At 50.1% G+C, this 13,857-nt stretch overlaps 1 protein-coding gene across 2 annotated transcripts in view; it reads left to right on the top strand.

Moving 5' to 3' along the window:
• Window positions 1-13,857, top strand: part of STYXL1 (serine/threonine/tyrosine interacting like 1) — a 62,212-nt gene that overhangs the window by 621 nt on the left and 47,734 nt on the right. Inside the window, exons 1-2 of one of the 2 annotated variants that reach the window (XM_032872463.1) lie at window positions 21-212; window positions 11,225-11,328. In XM_032872463.1, coding sequence (XP_032728354.1) covers window positions 11,226-11,328 — 103 coding nt within the window. In that variant the 5' untranslated portion in view covers window positions 21-212; window position 11,225. Of the gene's footprint in view, window positions 1-20; window positions 213-11,224; window positions 11,329-13,857 lie in introns of those variants that run through there. The other variant, XM_032872462.1, reaches the window with a different exon arrangement.

Below are 13,857 nucleotides of genomic sequence, written 5' to 3'. Positions count from 1 at the left end.
CGGTATCCGGTCCGTCGGGGGCTGTGCGGGGAGGAAGGTGTAGGGACGCTTCCTGCGCACGGGGAGCGCGGTCCGGGCGGGGTCGTAGCGCGCCTCGCGTTCCGTGCGGCCGCTGGGGGAGACGCGGTCGCGAGTGGGAGGGAGAGTCCGCGCCAGACAGGTGGAAGAGGACGGGATTTAGGCTGGAAGAGCCTTAGAGGAGCCGTTTCCAGGTGGGGCTCCAGACAGAGGCTCTGACAAGGAGACGGATCAAGGTCGCGCTGCAGGCCCGGCGGAGTGGGTGCGGTCCGGGCCCTGGACCTCAGCCCAAACCAACCCTCCTGCTCCTGCCTCCGGAAAGCTCTGGAAAGGAGCGTGCGGAGAGGGGGTTGAGTTTGGGGGGGTGGGGTGGGAGGATGGGGTCCCCTGTGATCAGTCATTTCGGTGCAAAGCGCCCCCCCATCCTCCCACCCCATACAGCCCGGCAGCCAGTGCCCTTGTCCCTCAAGGGGCACAGGACCTTCACAGACCCGGCCATTGAGAATGGCGGACACAGCACTCGGGGCCAGGCCCTGCTCCACGAGTTTGCGGGAGAGCAGCCCCGTGTTACAGACGAGGAACCTGGTATCGAGGTGGTAACTTGCATGGTCCCCCGGGCCCTCCTCCTCAGTTGTGCGCAGCCACATTGTTGCAGCTTTAGGGGCGAAGGAACTGGGGCTGAGCCCCGTTAAGCGGATTTGTTGAGTTTATCCGGATGGAACGTAAAGCTGCGCTTCTGGCTCACAAGGAATGTATCGTTTACATTTACAAGTTGAATTAGAAGCTTCGTTCCCCCATCTCAGCAATTTTCTGGAAATACCGAATTCCTCAAGGAGTTCAGGCAGGTGGGGCAGATGAGTGTGCAGCAGGCTGGTGGTTTCACAAGATCTGCCCCATTTTCTGCCTTTTAAGGAGCTGAGTCTATGCGGGGGAGACCTGTGTTGCAGGCAGCATGATAGGGGCAACACTAGGAAAGTTAAGAGCTGTGGTGGGAACGAAAGGAGATGAAAATTTTTTAAAGATTTTATTTATTTATTTGACACAGGTCACAAGTAGGCAGAGAAGAAAGCAGAGAGAGAGAGGGGGGGAAGCAGGTTTAACCTCGGTGAGCAGAGAGCCCGATGCAGGGCTCGATCCCAGGACCCTGAGATCACGACCAGAGCCGAGCTGAAGGCAGAGGCCCAACCCACTGAGCCATCCAGGAGCCCCAGGAGGTGCATCTAATCCACATTTGGGGTGGGGGCCATGTGAACAGCACCTCAGGATGAAACATGGAGGCAGAGACATTCAGGAAGGAGTTACTCCGGGGGACCATTCAGCTGGAGGAGGAAGAGATCCTCACCTGGGCATGGGAGTTCAAGTGTTTAGATGAGAGAGAAGAGCCCAAAGTCGAACCTGGGGGTGGAAAAACCCAAGTCTATGGATGGTGAACAGATCCTCTCTGGGAGTTGGGGACATGCAGAGGAGCAGCGTCCTTTATCTTAACACTGTTCTCTGGTTCATCACTTACCCTGCATCTTAACCACTGGAACTGAGAGTTCTTGTGGTCAGATAGGTCTGTCCTCTCTGAGTCTTTATTGTCCAGCCACAGCACCGGGCTGAGAGTGGGTCTCTGTTTTGGAAGAGTTGGATAGTTTTAGATAAGGCTGGCCAAAGCAGGGCGTGCAGGACCTCCAAAGGTTTGCTGAGAAGTTTGTATTTTATTCCTGGGGCAGCAAGTGTTTATCAAAGGTCTTTATGAGGCCACCGGGTCTATGAGGGAGATCAGATTGACCTTGGTGTGCCAAGGCTTCCAGTGGAAAGATATGGAGGGCAGGGAGATTGTTCCGGAGGCTGTCTTAGGAGATAAAGACCTGAGTTATGATGGTGGCCATAGAAATGGAGGGAGTAGGGCAAATGAGGCAGTCTCCAGGAGAGAATTGATTTGTCTGTGCCTATCTGGGTTTAAGCAATGAACGTAAGGGATGAAGAACATCAGGCTGAGAGAAGTTATCTACGGGTAGAAATGGGATTTGGGGATTTGGGGAAGGAGAGCTGGCTGGAGGAAAAGGTAAAGAGTTCCGTTTACATGGTTTGAATTGGAAGTGATGGTGACTACCAGTGGGCAGATGGGGAGTTACTCCAACATGAAATGTGGGACTGAATGCCGGAGAGAGGGTAGGGATGAAGGCATCTTTGTAAAGGGGAGAGGGGAGGCCATGAGATAGAGGAGAATCCTAGATTCTCAGGCTCACTCCCAGCACCGGGGGTTCAAATCCTTCCCCATCCCTGCCAAGTGCTCTACTGAGGCCACCCCAAACAACTTGACTCTTAGGAAAACCAGCCTCACATTCAGTTCCCAGCTGCTTCCTTTTCCATCCCAAGATGGTTCATAGCCGTATTAACAGCTACTGTATTAAGCACTGACTCTCTGCTTTGCATGTGTACTTAACACTGAACATGTTTAGGAAGCCCCTTGCAGTCCTAAAACAGCTTTGTCATCTTCCCACGAATTCTTGCTTTATTTCTTTGCTTGTTCTTGGGTCACACCGAGGCATGAGAACAGACTCGTAATCGCCTCAATGTCCAGTTTACATTAGTTGTCAAATCTAAACTTGATTCAGTGTCAAAACTTCTCTTCCCCTCTCAAGCTTGCTTTAGGCTCCTACTCTTGGAGGGGAAGGTGCTGGGCTTCTCCATTTCCCCATCTTGCTTCCTCACAGCCCCTCCTCCCCTGTTAGACTGTGGCTTCGGAACCTTAGAGGTTGTAGGAGTAGAGATGGGGGGTGGCAAGTTCCCCCTGTCATGTGGAATTAGTATTCTGAGCCGGACAGGAGTTCATAGCTGATCCCCTCCATGTGGTGCTTTTGGGGTGTGGTACCTTTGACCTGGGTGGTGATGCCCCAGTCTCGCTGCTTTCCATTGTTCCTTCAGCCCCTGGTTTCTGGAATTCTGTATTACCTGCAGTTGACCGATTTGTTCCCCCAGGTGGCAAGTCTTGGGCAAAGTCTCTTTACAATGGCTTCTGGTCGACTGCCTCTCTTGCCCGTATTTGATCTACAGGAAACACCTCTGTCTCCTTTGCCCCCAACAATCCTGGGGGTGTGTGGTGCAGGGCATTTCAAATGCATCTGCCTCTCCAGGTAGCCAGCCTCCGACTTTTCCAGCACCAGCCTCTCTGCCTACACTAGCTCCAGGGGGCACAGGCCAAGCTATTTGGAGGGTTTTCTGGTTTCATGAATTGTTTCAAGAAAGCTAAGGCTTGTGAGTGCTGGAATTCAGAAGGATGCTAATGGAGGGAGAAAGCTTTGAGATTGCCGAAGGGAGAGAAGGTTTAGGTGGGAGAGGATGAGGTCAGAGGATTCCAGGAGGAAGCATGAAGCCCCCCTCACCCCTACCACCCCCAGGGACAGCTCGCCGAGGAGGGCGGTTCACACTCAGGGGCCTTACCCTTCCCAAGCAAGAACCAGGAAATGAGAGAAGTTGCTCCATGGGGACCCAAGGAGGGCTGAGGAGGTTTGGATAATAGAGCAATTGGGGAAATTCTGGGCAGATGAGCAGCGAGACAGACATTTGCTGGTAGCTGTGGAGGCTGAGCTGAATTCTGCAGTGTGTACTTTCTGTGTGTCCAAGTCCACATGGTTCCCACAGCCCAGACCCCACACCAAGGTCATCCGTGCGCAGGTAGGGCTACACATACAGGCTCCTATCCACACACACCTGCATACTCGTAGCCGTGAACACAGAGGCACCTGGATCTACCTGGGATTCCTTTTTATGGCCATATAGTTTACATACAATACAGTATACGGATCTTAAGTGTTCAGTTGGATGGTTTTGACAATTTACACCGTTAACCACCGCCCCCCAAAACAATCTAGGACATTTTCATTGTTCCAGAAAGTTCCTTCATGCTCCTTTCCAGCAGTCCCCCAGGACTGCTACTTCCTGATTCCTATTCCCATAGTTTCATTTTTGTCTGTTCTGATATATTTTTGTACACACATGCGAGTACACCAACCCCCTCCTTGCCTTACTCTGCACATATGCAAGCCATACACCCCACATCTGCTGACCGCTTTGTGCCTTACAGTAAGCTTGGACCACGGTTACAGACTATCCTGTTCTTGCTGCGATGCCGGTATATGCTAACCTACCTTATCTTCAACCCTAAAATCAAAACTCAAGTGATGTGTTTTTTTTCTTTTTTGTTATTTTTATTGACATACAATGTATTATTTGCCCCAGGGGTACAGGTGTGTGAATCATTAGTCTTACGCATTTCACAGTCCTCACCATAGCCCATACCCTCCCCGGTGTCCATTGCCCAGCCACCCTATCCCTGGCCCCCCACCACCCAGCAACCCTCAGTTTGTTTCCTGAGATTAAGTCTCTTATGGTTTGTCTCCCTCCTGATTCCATCTCGTTTCATTTTTTCCTTCCCTACCCCCCCGACCCCCCTGCCTCTCAAATTCCTCATATCAAAGAGATCATATGATAATTGTCTTTCTCTGATTGACTTATTTCACTCAGCGTACTACCCTCTAGTTCCATCCACGTCATTGCAAATGGCAAGATTTCATTTCTTTTGATGGCTGCATAGTATTCCATTGTGTGTGTGTGTGTGTGTGTATACCACATCTTCTTTATCCATTGATCTGTTGATGGACATCTAGGTTCTTCCATAGTTTGGCTATTGTGGACATTGTTGCTATAAACATTTGGGTGCACGTGCCCCTTCGGATCACTATGTTTGCATCTTTAGGATAAATACCCAGTAATGCGATTGCTGGGTCATAGGGTAGCTCTATTTTCAACTTTCTGAGGAACCTCCATGCTGTTTTCCAGAGTGGCTGCACCAGCTTGCATTCCAACCACAGTGTAGGAGGGCTCCCCTTTCTCTGCATCCTTGCCAACATCTCTCGTTTCCTGACTGGTTAATTTTAGCCATTCTGACTGGTGTGAGCTGGTATCTCACTGTGGTTTTGATTTGTATTTCCCTGATGCCAAGTGGGGTGGAGCACTTTTTCATGGGTCTGTTGGCCGTCTGGATGTCTTCTCTGCAGAAGAGTAATAAGAGTGATATTTTAAAGTGATATTTTAAACCTCTTCTTTCAGATCCTTGGAGCTAGTGAAAAGTCAGAAAGGTGGTAATCATTCCACCTTGCACAGGAGTTTTATTTTTCTCTAGGTGCTCTAGGATATTTTAAAATGGAACCGTATTTGGGTAAATAGCTTTAAATAGCCACGTTGTGGCTCGTGCCTGCCGGAAGCCCAAGGATTTGACTTCTGAGATACATTCCAGTGGAACAAGTGGGAAGTGGTGGCCTAGCAGGGGCAGAGGCAGCAGGAAGCACTGCGAGGAGCTCCCAAGAGCGGAGAGTTGCTGAGGGCGGCAGATCGGGGTCAGGACCAGAGCCTTTGGTCTCCCAGATCGGTCAGAGGTCAGGGAACTTGGAGCAAAGCCAAGTCCAGAGGCTGGTCAGGGCTGAGGATCTGTGTTAGGGGAGCGGAGGGTGCGGCCTGAGTCTGATCAAGGCACAGAGGAGAAGCAAGTACTGAGGGCCGAGTTGGAGGAGGTGAGACCAGATGTCATGGTCACAGCCTTTGGGAGACCACTTTACGGTTGACCGGCCCCTGTGCCTGCCAGGTGAACTGCATGGACACACTATCCCAGGACTCCAGGGGTCCTTCTCAGGTGTGTAGTGCGCCTAGGTTTGGGGACATGGAAGCAAAGGCAAGATAGAAGACAAGGGACAGGGATGGGGGAGCGCCTGGGTCTGGGCCTCTGGCCCAAACCTGTTGCTTCTGAAATCCAGAGATCCTAGCAATCCCAAACAATGGGTCAGGTGCTCCTCTGCACCGAGAGACTGATAGCGAGACCACTTCTGACCTCCACAGCTCAGGGGTGCTCTAGCCTGCAGCTGTGTCCTCTAGCTTTGCCAAGATTCAGGCCACAAGGAAGGTGTCGGCTGGATCCCAGGATCCCAGATCCCTAGGGGGGCCTGCCCCTCAGGCAGCAGCCGGAGCTCCCTCCACTTACAAATGTGGCCAGCTCCTGCTCTGCTCCTTGGCCTAAGAGTCTCCGAATGGTGCTTGCTCTGTGGGATTTGTAGCTATCGGAGGCTGCTGGGCGAAGCTGGGAGGAGAGAGCTAGGGTAGAAGTAAAGGATTACCTGATTCCTAAGCTCCTGCCCGTGCCGGACAGTTAGTGTCGGTTATCTCGACATAACCTTCCGACAGCCTTTCCAGTAGACTCCCGTGTCAACCATCTCCCTTTTCAGGCGAGCGTGTTGAAGTCTGTCACTGTATTAAGCTTTGGCCGTCTTGGTCCAGCCTCCGCTTCATACAGAGAGCCAGTGCATAGTCGGGTTATCTCTGGATCCTGAACCCTGTCTGTGCAGTCCCCTGGTCCCTGCTCAGCCTGAGCCCAGAGCCCAAAGTAAAGCTTCTGGCCTGGCTTCTCCAGGAGCATTGTGCCTCTCCTCTCCACCGGAAGCAAATGGCCATCAGCTGTGTCCGCCCAGACTGCCTGCGGCTGAGCAGCAGATCAGACTCTCTGTCCTGGAAGTCCTTTGAGAGGCCTGATGGGAGGCCTGGCCTCTGACAGCTGTGCCATCAGTCAGAATGGAAGTCCTCATGTGTTGGTCAAGGCCAGGGAGGGAAGAAGGGCTGGGTCTGGCCAGTTTCCAGCTTCATTTCCGGCCGTGATGACCCTTAAGGAAACATCCCTTCCCTGGTTGGCTTGTGCTCCCCAAATATAGACCTGTGTTCTCACTGGAGTTGCGTTCAGCAGCCCGGCTGCGTCCAGACAGCTCTGGGCTGACAGCCACACAGAAACCTCCTGGTTTGGAGATAGGCCAGGTCCCTCCAGGGGAGGGTGAAGAAATTTCCTACCGGTGGATGTCCAGTATGCAAGGACCAGGCTGCTGCTGGCCCTTGGCTCTCCCGATAGAGTTCGCGGCTTTGCTTGCCATCCAAAAAGCTGTGTGGATTTCCCAGACTGGTCAGTTCATAGGAAGGTCGGTCTCTCTGACCCCATGATGCCAGATCTTCAAAGTGCTCCCTCTGGCCACTCTTCCCATCTGCCTTCCCCTTTCACCTGCAAGGAGCATCGCATTGAGCCCCTCCTGAAAGTCTCCCAGTGCCATCTGTGCCCAAAGAATCCGCAGGGAGATATCCTCAACTTGCCATTTTGATGCTACTGTTTTGAACACGTCACTAGGAAAATCGCTACGTATGAAACAGTGGCAGAGACCACACCAGATCAATGCTGCTGGCATGAAAATCTGACTGAGGAGTCAAATCTTTTTTTCCCCCCCTCTTTTCTTTTTTAAGATTATTTGGCATAGAGAGTGCGAGTGCACAAGCACGGGGAAAAGCAGGCTTCCTTGCTGAGCAAGGAGCCCGTTGTGGGATTTAATCCCAGGACCCTGAGATCATGACCTGAGCTGAAGGCAGACGCTTAACCCACTGAGCCACCCATGCGTCCCTAAGGCATCAAATCTTTCTTGTAAAATTCACACAAGAAAAAGACTTGAGCTTGGGAAAACGGATTTTGGCTAAACAAAATTGAAAGTTAAAAAAAGTAGGAATGGGTTAATGGTGAAATATGAAATCAAGGAATTAAATTGGCTTCACGGAGCTCACTGAGGAAAATACCTTTGGCAGAAACTTGTCAAATATTCGTTTAATGGTCTGTGTAGAAGCTCAAAGCCAGGAAAATCTGAAACCTTGTAGAGTTTGGAGTAGCGCTAAAAGGGGGGGTGAGCACTCCGTCCTCCACCTGCCCAGGCTAGCAGCGCCCCGATCTCCACTCACAGGGCTGCGCCCTCTCTCAGGACCGTGCTGTTCAGTTTAGGAACTGCTCTCCGTTATCAGCAGGTGAGGGCTGTCCTTGCCTGGGAAGGAGAGACGCCTGGAGGAGTTGGTCCCTGGGGCTGGCTTTACCCCTGATGCCTGAAGACAATGCCTCCCCCCCCCCCCCCCCCCCCCCCCCCCCAGTGAATAAAGAGATGGAGGCTGCAGTGGAGAGAAAGCAGGCGGGAGTTTGACGATGGGCTCTGAGCTATGGATGGGATAGATTAGGAGCCAGCATTAGGTTGGCTTACGGAAGCTGTAGGACTAGGTCCAAAGCTCGTCCTCTCTGCTCGACCCGCTGTCTCCCAAATGCCCTGAGCATTGGGCTTTCTTTCAGAGCCAAGAGGATCTGGGATCTGACTGAGGTGGGAGTGGGGAGGTCCTTAGGTACAGTCCACCAGGACATTGGTGGCTGTGGCATCAAGTCAAGGTGGCCGCATCAGTGAAGAAGGCAGGAATGGTGACGAACGATTCACTCATTCCGTGCATGCTTATTGAGTGTTATTGTGCACCAGAAATCCTGGGCACTGGGTGGGGATACTGTGAACAAGGAGGACAAGGTCCCTGTCCTTGTGATCTATACATTCCAGTGGGAGAAGATTGATGATAAGCAAACCAATGAGTGCAGTAATGTCGGATGGTGGCGGCCACGTAAAGATTAGATTGTAGGGAGAAAACCAGAAGCAAGAAGTATAGTTGGGAAGTAGGATATCCTCCAAGAGAGAGGACAGTACCTTAGTCTAGGATGTTAGCCCTGGAGCTGCAGCAAAGTGGGTGGGTTTGGAATATATTTAAGTACTGAAGCTAACCAATTGGGTGTGAGGGGGCGAGGAAAAGAGGAATTCGGGGTGTGGACTTGAGCAACTGGGTAGATAATGGTGCTGTCCTCCGAGGCTGAGAAAAAGGAAAGACAGGTGTTGGAGGCGGGGGCACGTGTGAATGGAAAGTTCTGTTTTGAACTGTTGCATTTGAGATGCCCATGAGGCATCCAGGTGGGGTCCAGATCGGTGGAGACATCAAGTAGGGGCTACAATTTGGGACTCACCGGTATAAAAATGGGATTCAGAGGGGTGCCTGGGTGGCTCAGTGGATTAAGCCGCTGCCTTCAGCTCAGGTCATGATCCCAGGGTCCTGGGATCGAGCCCCGCATCGGGCTCTCTGCTCCGTGGGGAGCCTGCTTCCTCCTCTCTCTCTGCCTGCCTCTCGCCGACTTGTGATCTCTGTCTGTCAAATAAATAAATAAAATAAATCTTAAAAAAAAAACCACAAAAAAACAAATGGGATTTAGGTCCCTTAGACTCTAGATCTTAGGACGGTGGTTCTCCAGTGGTGGGTGACTTGCCCCCTCCTGCCAGGGGACATCTGGTGACATCTGGAAACATCTTTGGTGGTTACACCTGGGTTGGGGGAAATTGGCTACTGGTTGGAGGTCAGGGGTGCTGCTAGGAATCCTGCTGTACTCCCCACGGCACAGAATTACCTGGCCCCGAATGCCAGTGGTGCTGAGGTGGGGAGCCCTGTCCTAGAGCAAGTGTAGAGAGAGGAGGAGAGAGAGGACAGCCCCAGGACCTGCCTAATGTGAGGAGGTAGAGCTTGCCTCACGGAGCACTGAGTGGAGTGTCTTGGAGGTGGAGAGTGTTGGGAAGGAGGGGACCTAAACCGGGCGTAGTGTGAACAGACTCCATCCTTCAAGCCCAGAGAGAAGCAACAAATGGCTTAGGCAAGACCTGTTGATGACCTTGACAAGAGTGGTTCCTGTGATCTGATGCGTTAGAAGCTCTGGCGGAGAAGGCTGCATTTCTTCCCTGATCAGAATGTCTTGTGTGTGCTTTCATTAATCCACACCCATCAGGGAGGTTCTGTTATCGTGGCCTTACAGAACAGGCAGTATTACTATTCGGCCCATTTTACAGAGGTAGAAACCGAGGCACAGAGGCTAATTACTCCCCACAGTAAGTGGCGCAGCCAGGAGGGTTTGGAGGGGAGGCATTGAAGGCAGTGAGCAGTGTCTCTGTACAGGAGAACGGAGACGGGTACAGAGGAGGTTTGCCCGCTGATAGGAATGATCCATGTGGAGGCTGAAGTGGACCATGTTGGAGGGGAGGCTGAGAACTGAGGTCTGAGTCCCTGAGAAGGATCCCAGAGCCCATGCTGAGGGGTTGACCTTTCCCAGGGGCATTATACCAGTAACCCTAACTGTTTTGAGCAAGATTAACCCTCGACTCACCTTCTCTCCCACATGCCCGCCCCCCACCACAGCCCCACTAGGCAGCTCTCTGTAGCTCCCCACCGTGCTAACAGGTAGCGTCCTTGTAGGAAGTGGCTGCGTGGCCCCAGCCCTTCCCACTCCATGTCTTGGGGCACCAGAGGCCAGATGTACTCGGGAACCAGGATTGCAAGTAAGGGCAGCCCTGCGGTCAGGAGCTAGAGCCCGGGCTGGCTGGGCAGTTCTATCAATACACAACAGTGGTATTTCCACCCAAACTTGACTGCCACCATCCTTATCCTAAGCCTACAAGGCCGTGCCCCAGGGTCTTTGCTCATCACTCTCTCCCTGCGGTCGTCGCCGCACCAGCCTCCTGTAGACTCTCCCGAGTACTGAATGTTCTTGCTTTCTTCACCCTCTCTCCCTTCTCTACCCGGCTGAGTCTTGGCATGGCCTCCTGATTCAGGAGGCTCAGCTAGAGAGGGCTGTCTGGGAGGTGACTGCTAACAGCCTCAACTAGATGATGCCCTCCTGGGGCATCCGACAATGGCTGCTTCTTCGGTAACCCTGTTCCCACGTATAATGTTTTTGGTGCGGTGTCTGTATTCCATGCTGGGCTGTAAACTTCACGAGGCTGGGTCTAGTTTACCAGTTATTTCTGGGACCTGGCACACAGTAGCTGCTCAGTCACTATTTGCTGAAAGAGGAAATGAATCGCTGACGGTGTTATAGCCCATTTGGTATTTCTCTGGCTGGCGCCTACATGTTGCATTCAACACATCATTCCGCTCAGCACACCTTTTACTACAGATTCTTGAAGCTTGCCTGATCCCCCGCGTGATTACTTCCATCTTTGTCTGAAGGCGTGTAAAGGAGTTTAATCCGGTATCTTTGGCCATTGATTTCAAATAGAAAGCTAGGGGCACCTGGGTGGCTCAGTGGGTTAAGCCTCTGCCTTCGGCTCAGGTCGTTATCTCAGGGTCCTGGGATCGAGCCCCACATCGGGCTCCCTGCTCAGTGGGGAGCCTGCTTTCCCCCAACCCTCTGCCTGCCTCTCTGCCTGCTTATGATCTTTCTCTCTCTCTCTGTAAAATAAATAAAATATTTTTTAAAAAATAGAAAGCATTACTAAACTTGTATGTTATTGGTTCTTCCCAATAGGATGGCTGGTTTGGTGTTGTGTGAACCAACAGAGCTTTACAACATCCTGAATCAGGTCACAAAACTATCCCGACTGACTGAACCCAACTATCTCTGCTTATTGGGTAAGTGCCTTAAACACACACACACACACACACACACACACTATGTTGTGTTCAGTGCCCTTCAAATGCTATTTTAGGTAAAGCAACAAACTTAAGAGACTTGGGAAATAAATGATTTTAGAAAACTCTTGGGCTTCTTGGAGATAGCTTAAAATGCTACCACTAATTGTCACTTGACTTGAAATGAACTCAGATGAAATGTAGAAGTTCTTAGAAGACGTGTGTTCTTATTGAGTGAAACATTTCAAACCTCTAACACCTACATAGTAAGGCAAATAAATGCCCATGTACCCATTGCTCAGATGTAACATAATAAACGTTATGCATAGATATGTACCCCTTTTGTGCCCCCATCCCAATCCCATTGCTTCTCCTCCCCCAAAGATGACCTCTTCTGTATTTATTACATTTTTACTATATATGCAGGCATCCCAAAATGTGAGGCTTAAACATTTACACACATTGTACCATCATGTACAGTTTCTCTGCAATTGCTTTTTCTTGAAGTTTTTGAGGTTCCCACAAATCTACATGGGAAGATCTGTTTTAACTGTGAGTTGGGGCAGTAGCCATTCCTAATCAGTTGTGGTGTGCTGCTGGCATTTGTATTTCTGTTCAGAACAGTGTGGCACTGCCCGGGAGAACCTTGACTTATTTACATGCAGGAGTTTCTTCTGGATACCTCCCTAGAAATGGAATTGCAAGTTGCAAATTCCGCTTCGTTCCATTGTCCAGTTGCCTTCCCAAAAGATTGTATCTGTCTGCATTCCCATCATCCATGTAGGAAACATACCTACCCCTACCTGGTTTTGTCAGCCTTTAGAATTTTTGCAGTCTGATGTGAACTTGTGTTGTAATGTTTGCTCCCCCCAATTAAAAACATTGTGATAAAATACACATAAAACGTACCAACTTTTTTAAAAAAAGATTTTATTTATTTGAAAGAGATCACAAGCAGGCAGAGAGGCAGGCAGAGAGAGAGGAGGAAGCAGGGTCCCCGCTGAGCAGAGAGCCCGATGCGGGGCTCGATCCCAGGACCCTGAGATCATGGCCTGAGCCGAAGGCAGAAGCCCAACCCGCTGAGCCACCCAGGTGCCCCAAAAGTACCAACTTTTAAATGTACAATTCAGAGGTGTTAAACATGTCCATGTTTTACCATCTTATGGGCACCGCTTTCCCTCTCTGTAACTCTTCTCTTGTAAACTCGGAAACGAGCTCTGTACCCATTAAATACTGTCCTTCCTCCATCCCTTAATCCCCTGCAGATTCCCATACTCCCTTCTATGATTTTGACGGCTGTAGGGCATGTAGGGCATGTAGGTGGTATCATACAGTATTTGTCTTTTGGCTTATTTCACTTAACGTCATGATGTCCTTGAGGTTTGTCCTATTTTAGCATTTTGCTGTCTTCCTCCTTAAGGCTGACTAATATTCCATTGTATGGATATACCACAATTTCCCTGTCCATTTATTTACCAGCAAACAACGGGGTTGTTTCCACATCTTAGCTGTTATGGATGATAATGCTACGATCGTGGGTGTACAAATACTTCTGAGACCTTGGCTTTTAGTTATTTATTTTGGGTACATAAACCAGAAGCGGAATCACGGGGTCCCATGGTAATTCTGTTTATAATGTCCGAGGAGCTGCCCTACTGTTTTTCCATAGTTACGTGAGCCTAGAGGTTCACATTTCCCGTGTTTCCACGTCATTGTCAACACTTGTTGTTTTCTGGTTTGGGGGGCGACAGTAATCATTCTAATAGGAGGGAGGTAGTATCTCATAATTTTGATTTTCATTTCCCTGATGATTAGTAATGTTGAGCATCTTTTCATGAACTTCTTGACCATTTGTGTATTTTTGGAGAAATATCCCAAGTCCCTTGCCCACTTTTGAACCAGGTTTTTGTTTTGTTTATCTCTAGAGTTTTAGGAGTTACCTACATGTTCTGGGTATTAACCCCTTATTGCGATTTAATTGTCTTGAAGTTCAGTTTGTCTCTTTTTTTTCTTCTGTTGTCCATACCTTTGTCCTATCCAGGAAATCATTGCCAAGCCCAATGTCATGAAGATTTTGCCCTATGTTTTCCTGAAGTTTATACTTTTAGGTCTTACATTTAGGTCTTTGATCCATGTTGAGTTGATTCGTGTATGTGGGGTTAGATAAAGGTCGAACTTCATTCATTTGCATGTGGGTATCCAGAGGGAGAGGGAGAGAGAGAGAATCTCAAGCAGGCTCTATGCCCAGTGTGGAGCCCCAGGCGGGGCTTGATCTCACGGCCTGAGCTAAAACGAGTCGGATGCTCATCGACAGAGCCACCCACGTACCCCTCACTGACATAATTTTTAATAAGTACAAATACATAGTTTTAGTTTCAGAACCTAATGTAGGCCTGATAATCAAAACCTTTTTGGAAGACAGGTTTTAGGTCCCACTCAATCTCCAGTAAGATATTTTCACACACTGCAGTACTTTTATACCATTAAAAGTGTGTGTGTGTGTGTGTGTGTGTGTGTGTGTGTGTGTGT

Source organism: Lontra canadensis, unplaced genomic scaffold (genome assembly GCF_010015895.1).
Source record: "Lontra canadensis isolate GAN:19392208 unplaced genomic scaffold, GSC_riverotter_1.0 scaffold45, whole genome shotgun sequence".
Classification (NCBI taxonomy): domain Eukaryota; kingdom Metazoa; phylum Chordata; class Mammalia; order Carnivora; family Mustelidae; genus Lontra; species Lontra canadensis.
Note: the sequence above shows the minus strand (reverse complement) of the source record. Positions and strands in the feature narration are given on the sequence as shown.